This window comes from Orycteropus afer, unplaced genomic scaffold, assembly GCF_000298275.1.
Source record: "Orycteropus afer afer isolate SDZICR_OR568_19922 unplaced genomic scaffold, OryAfe1.0 scaffold00017, whole genome shotgun sequence".
Classification (NCBI taxonomy): domain Eukaryota; kingdom Metazoa; phylum Chordata; class Mammalia; order Tubulidentata; family Orycteropodidae; genus Orycteropus; species Orycteropus afer.
In genome coordinates this window covers 7,549,532-7,555,740 of record NW_006921604.1, presented here as the reverse complement: position 1 = coordinate 7,555,740, position 6,209 = coordinate 7,549,532, and the positions used below count along the sequence as shown (strand labels likewise).

Below are 6,209 nucleotides of genomic sequence, written 5' to 3'. Positions count from 1 at the left end.
AATAGAAGGTGGAACAATGTTTTGTATAGTATGTTATGCCAATTGAGCTTGATGTCCCCTGTGACTGTGGTCCCAAGCCCACAGGTTCAACTACTCAGTCTCTCTGGGTAGCTGGCTGTGACCAAGCAGTGACCACAACCTTGCCCCTTGCCAGCTCTACTATACACCTGGGAATTCTGATCATTCATATACACTTATAGGACCATTGTCTGCCAACCTTATGTATGTTCTTGGATACACTCCCCATTTCATAGACATACCTAATAGTTCAGCCTGTCCACCTATCTATCCACCCATATATAGGTCCATCATTTAGGGCCTGTTAAGCCATGCTAACAACTCAGGACTGCCTAGCAATGAGAAGGGAGACTAGTGTTGAAAATCATTATCTGTATAATCAGTTTGGGTCCACACAAAGCAAAAGAGACTATTCTCTTTCTTTACTCTTTTCTCTGATGCTGCTTTTACCTTCAAGGGATTTCCCTTTGATGTTCAGTTTAGACAGGTTTCATCCTTATAAAATGAGCTGAAAGGGTGGGCCAGGAGCTTTGAAAAGAACTGGTGACTCGATCTCTGACTGTGACCCTCAGAATGGAGCAGACCCCTCTGCACCCAGCCAGGTTAGCAGGCATGCCTGATGAATTTCATAGAAAAGAAAGATGACCTTTTCTGCAGTGCAAAAAATACATGGTAGTGGCCTCTGACCTTCCCTGAGTTTACAAGGAGAAAGAATCAAAATGAACATCAACAGCCCAATGCTGGTTCCTATGAGGTGGAGGTCAAACATGCCGCCAACCTCAATCTTCTTGCGGATTCTGATCTCAACTGTCTCTCCCATTGCACCCTATACTTCTCTGCTGCTGTTGTTGTTGTTAAGTGGTGTTGAGTTGTCTCTAACTCATAGCGACCCTATGTATGACAGAACTTCTGTGCTGAGTTCAATAATCTGTTGCAGTGGCCACACACAACTCACAGACAGTACTCACAATTACGAGGTTTTTTAGGCCAATACAGGTTAAAATTCTGGATCAGAAATAACTCAGGGTACAGTACTTCAGTCAGGACAGCTTCTCAACCATGCCACAGGCACACTTGTCTCTGGCCTCAGTATCTGCCCTGCCCAGGCATATGTTACAAAGCTCTTTCAGCTTTTCAGATAAGTGCACACAAGAAGCAACCAGTTCCACCAGCAAACCTCCTGCCTGAAGGCACTCAGTTTTTTCTCTCTGTGGGCCAGGAAGCCTGCCACTTTGTCTCATGCTGGGCTCTCGATTCTTTTGGTTCTGCTGCCACCATCTCTCTACCATCTCAGTGCAGGGATCTTGGGTCCAGGGATGCCCTCCACTCCTGGCTCTTTTCTTGATGGTAGTGAGACTTCCCTGCTTCTGCCCCTGGGATGGCTCATTTTAAGCCTAAAGAGATTCTGTAACTGACCACTCCCCACATGAGGGTTCCTTATACCTTATGTGCATGGCCCTACCCCCACAAGGAGGCCCTGTACTTTATTTACATTTTTATCAAACTATCCAGTCCCTTTGGTGGGCCACAAACACCTCATGTTTGCATATTTCTACACAGTCGTCTCTGGTGGTTTATTTCTATGCAGTCATCTCTGGTGGCGTTGTGCCTAAGGCATTTGACTGCGATCCAGAAGACTGGTGGATCAAACCCACCAGCCACTCCTCAGAAGGAAGGTTGGGCAATCTACTTCCATAATGATACAGCCTCGGAAACCCAAGGAGGGGTTGCTATGAGTCGGATCTGACTCAACGGCAGTGGATTTGGTTTTGATTTTGGACCTAGTCATGTGGTGGGAGTCACGAAGATCATGGCTAGAAGAGCCGTGTTCACTTTACCACGTACAGAGAACAACAGGCTTTGGCAACAAATTCATATAGTCCCTATAGTGTTTGTATTCAACAAACACTCCCAAAGGGTTTGAAAGATTCAGAGTGGAGTATAAGATAATTACTTTCATCAAGACCTGTGTGCATTCTTGTGCAGTAAGAAGCCAAGTGAAGGATGTATTTTTTCATTCTTCTGGCAGCCATGGTGTATTCACTATTCTTTCCCAACACCATAATTCAAACACATCAATTTTTCTGTATTCTTCCTTATTCATTGTCCAGCTTTCATATGCATATGAGGCTATTAAAAAGACAATAGCTTGGGTCAGGAGCACCTTAATCTTCAAAGTGACATCTTTTCTCTTTAACCCTTTAAAGAGATGTTTAGCAGAAGATTTGTCCAGTGCAATACATTTGATTTCTTGACTGCTGCTCCCATGGGTTTTACAATGATCCAAATAAAATGAAATCCTTGACAACTTTATCTTGTCTCCGTTTATCATGATGTTGGTTGTTGTTCTGTTTGTGAGGACTTTTGTTTATGCTGAAGTGTAGTCAATACTGAAGGCTTTAATCTTCAACTTCATCAGTAAACGATTCATCAGTAAATGAAAAGATCTTCTTCATTTACAGTAAACAAGGTTGTATCATCCACATTCTGTGGGATCACCTTTCTTTGGAATGGGTAAAAATATGGATCTCTTCCAGTCAGTTGGCCAGGTAGCTGTCTTCCAAATCTCTTGGCATAACTGAGTGAGCACCTCCAGTGAGGCATCAGTTTGTTGAAACATCTCAGTGAGTATTCTGTCAATTCTTGGAACCTCATTCTTCACCAATTCCTTCAGTGCAGCTTCAACTCCTTCTTTCAGTACCGTTGGTTCTTGATCATATGCCACCTCCTGAAATGGATGAAGATCGACCAGTTCTTTTTGGTACAGTGACTTTGTGTATTCCTTCCATCTTCTTTTGATGCTTCCTGCATCATTCAATATTTTGCCCATAGAATCTTTCAGTATTGCAGCTTGAGGCCTGAATTTTTTTTCCTTCAGTTCTTTCAGCTTGAGAAATGCTGAGCATGTTCTTCCCTTTGGTTTTCTAACTCTAATTCTTTGCACATTTCATTATAATTGAGTTTGTCTTCTCAGGCTCCTCTTTGAAATCTGCTGTTCAGCTCTTTAATCTTGTCATTTCTTCCATTTGCTTTAGCTACTCTCAAGAGTAGGTTTCAGAGTCTTTTCTGACATCCATTTTGGTCTTTTCTGTCTTTTTAATGACCTTTTGGTTTCTTCATATATGATGTTCTTGATGTCATCCCACAATTCATCTTGTTTTCAGTCATTGGTGTTAAATGCATGAAATCTGTTCTTCAGATGGCCCCTAAATTCAAGTGAGATATAATTAGGGTCATATTTTGACTCTTGTGGGCTGGTTTTAATTGTCTTCAGCTTCAACTTGAACTTGCACATGAGCAATTAATGGTCTGTTCCACAGTCAGCTCCTGGCCTTGTTTTGACTGAAGATACTGAACTTCTCCATCGCCTTGTTTCCACAGATGTACTCAATGTGATTCTTGTGTATTCCACCAGGTGAGGTCCAAGTGTATAGCCACCATTTATGTTGTTTAAAAATAAGTCATTGGTCTTGGAAAATTCTATCATGGATCTCTGGCATCATTTCTGTTACCAAGGCCATATTTTCCTATTGCCTGTGACTCTTTGTTTCCAACTTTCACATTTCAATCGTCAGTAATAATCGGTACATCTTGATTGCATGTTTGGTCAATTTCAGACTTCAGAAGTTGGCAAAATTCTTCAATTTCCTTATCTTTGGCTTTAGTAGTTGATGGGTAAATTTTAATAATAGTAATATTAACTGGTCTTGCTTGTAGACATATAGATATTATCCTATCATTGACAGCATTATATTTCAGGATAGATACTGAAACATTCTTTTGATGATGAATGCTCTTCAATTTGTCATTCCCATCATAGTAGATCATATGATTATCTGATTCAGAATGGCCAGTACCAGTTCATTTCAGCTCACTAATGCCTAGAATATCGATCTTTATGCATTCCATTTCATTTTTGACAACTTCCAATATTCCTACATTCATACTTTATACATTTCCACCTTCCAATTATTAATAGATGTTTGCAGTTGTTTCTTTCTGTTTTGTGTCATTCCCCATCAGTAAACAGAGGTTCTGAAAACTTTACTCCATCCACGTCCTTAAGGTCAACTCTACTTTGAGGGGACAGCTCTTCCCCAGTCGTATTTTGAGTGCCTTCTGACCTGAGGGGCTCCTTTTTCAGCACTATATCAAACAGTGTTTCAAGGCTATTCATAAAGTTTTTCTGTAATGTATCAGGAAGTGTTTCACTGCTATGCATAAGGTTTTCACTGGACTATTCTATGAGCAGTGGATGGCCCCTTCCTTCTTCTGAGTCTGAGTCTGGAAGCTCTCTGAAACCTGTCTACCATGGTTGTCCCTTCTGATACTTGAAATACCAGTAGCATAGCCTCCAGCCTCATAGCAAACACGCAGGCTACCACAGTACAACAAACTGACAGACTAGTGTTTGGCCTTGTCTTTTTAAAAGGGACCACATAAGTTAAAGTTTCAAATTTTTATTCTACTTTATTTTTCCCATTTGCTTCCTAGTACAATGCAACAGAACCATTAGACTAAAATAATGCTATTATTTTTTTCTCTCTGCAGAGTGTTCGACCTACACCACAAAATGATGCTGTAACGGTACACTTTAAACCAATTACATTAAAAGCTTCAGAAAGTAAATACACTAAGGTTGCAAGCATTAGTTTTGATGGTAAGTATTCACCTTTTTCTCTCTAATGGAGTGGTGTTATCCTGATAAACTGGCAGGGGGTGGGAAATCTATCTTGACATCTTAATATAGAAATCCAAGCTACTTATAACCAGGTTTTATATTACTATGTAAGTTTATCTTTCCTGTAGACTATCACAAACTTTTTTTTATTTATCGGTGAAAGAAAATGTTTCATTAAGCTAAATTACTATTGACAATAGATAAACATTAGCAAATACATTAGGATTGGAATTCTGTTTCTGCAATTTGGGCTCTTTCTTCTGTATATCTGTGTTATGCTTTGCTTTAAGTAAAATGTCATCACTTTTTGTAATTCTGTGATAATCTATTTGAATTTCAGAAGTATGTTTGAATTGATAGCAGAAATAATCTCTGTAACATTTTCATATGTTGGCTTTTAAAAATAAGGTAGAGGTTCCTACTTTAGCTAAAATAATAACATGTATGATAAACAAACATTTATGATAGAATTGTCAAATTGATTTATTCTTTTGCACCTATGTGTTATATATTTTTGTCATTTGACATGTTAACTCACCTTTGGCTCTTAGAATATTTTCATAGTATGTTTTTATTTATTTTTTTTTTCTAATTTTAAGAGAACACTTACTGAATCTATTGTTACAAAAAATTTTAAATAGTGACTTAATGATTCCTTGACTATAAATTTAATGAAAACTGAAATTGTGAACAGGAGTTTTCTCATAGGGGCCCATGCAAGTCAGTAACCCTGAAGCTTGAATTTTGGCTTTATGATAATGCCACATCTGCTCTTACTTTACATTTTACAGCAAAACTCATCACTGAATAATAATATTTGTTAAAAGAGTATTGTAGGTTAAAGTCTCTAGCTGACGCAAATGGGTTGTGCTTGTCTCCTAACCAAAAAATTGGTGGTTCAAGCCCATTCAGTGGCACCATTGTAGGAAAGTATGGCAGTCTGCATCTGTAAAGATTACAGCCAAGAAAACCCAAGGAGCAATTCTACTCTTAAACAGGTGGGATCGTCATGAGTTGGAATTGACTCGATGGCAATGGGTTTGGTTTTGATTTGGTGGTAGTTTAATGGTAAACACAGACAGTGTTTGTGAGCATCTTTGTTCAATCCTTGTACATTGAGAGTTCTGGGAAGGATCTGGAGCAGCTACACAGGCTGGGCGCAGGCTTAAAATATTTATACCTATAAACTCAGTGAAAACTCCCAAGGAAATAAAACTTAAGTATGTGGCATACTTTGGTAATACAACTGTCAAGAAATAGCCAGTATAATGGAAGGCACATGCTTCCATTTGGATGCTACAATTAAGGAGCTCTGGTGGTGTAGTGCCTAAGGCATTTGACTGCTAACCAGAAAGTTGGTGGTTTAAACCCACCAGCCATTCCGCGGAAGGAAGAGTGAGCAATCTACTTCCGTAAAGATTTAACGCCTCAGAAACCCAAAGCAGGGGTCACTATGAGTTGAAATCTACTCCATGGCAGTGAGTTTGGTTTTTGGATGCCACAGTTATTT

At 39.3% G+C, this 6,209-nt stretch overlaps 1 protein-coding gene across 1 annotated transcript in view; it reads left to right on the top strand.

Annotated features, from left to right (window-relative positions):
* TMEM131 (transmembrane protein 131) overlaps positions 1–6,209 on the top strand; it is a 334,956-nt gene that overhangs the window by 255,974 nt on the left and 72,773 nt on the right. The window contains exon 12 of the mRNA XM_007959450.2: positions 4,570–4,678. Within this exon, the coding sequence (XP_007957641.1) occupies positions 4,570–4,678 (109 nt within the window). The remainder of the gene's footprint in view (positions 1–4,569; positions 4,679–6,209) is intronic.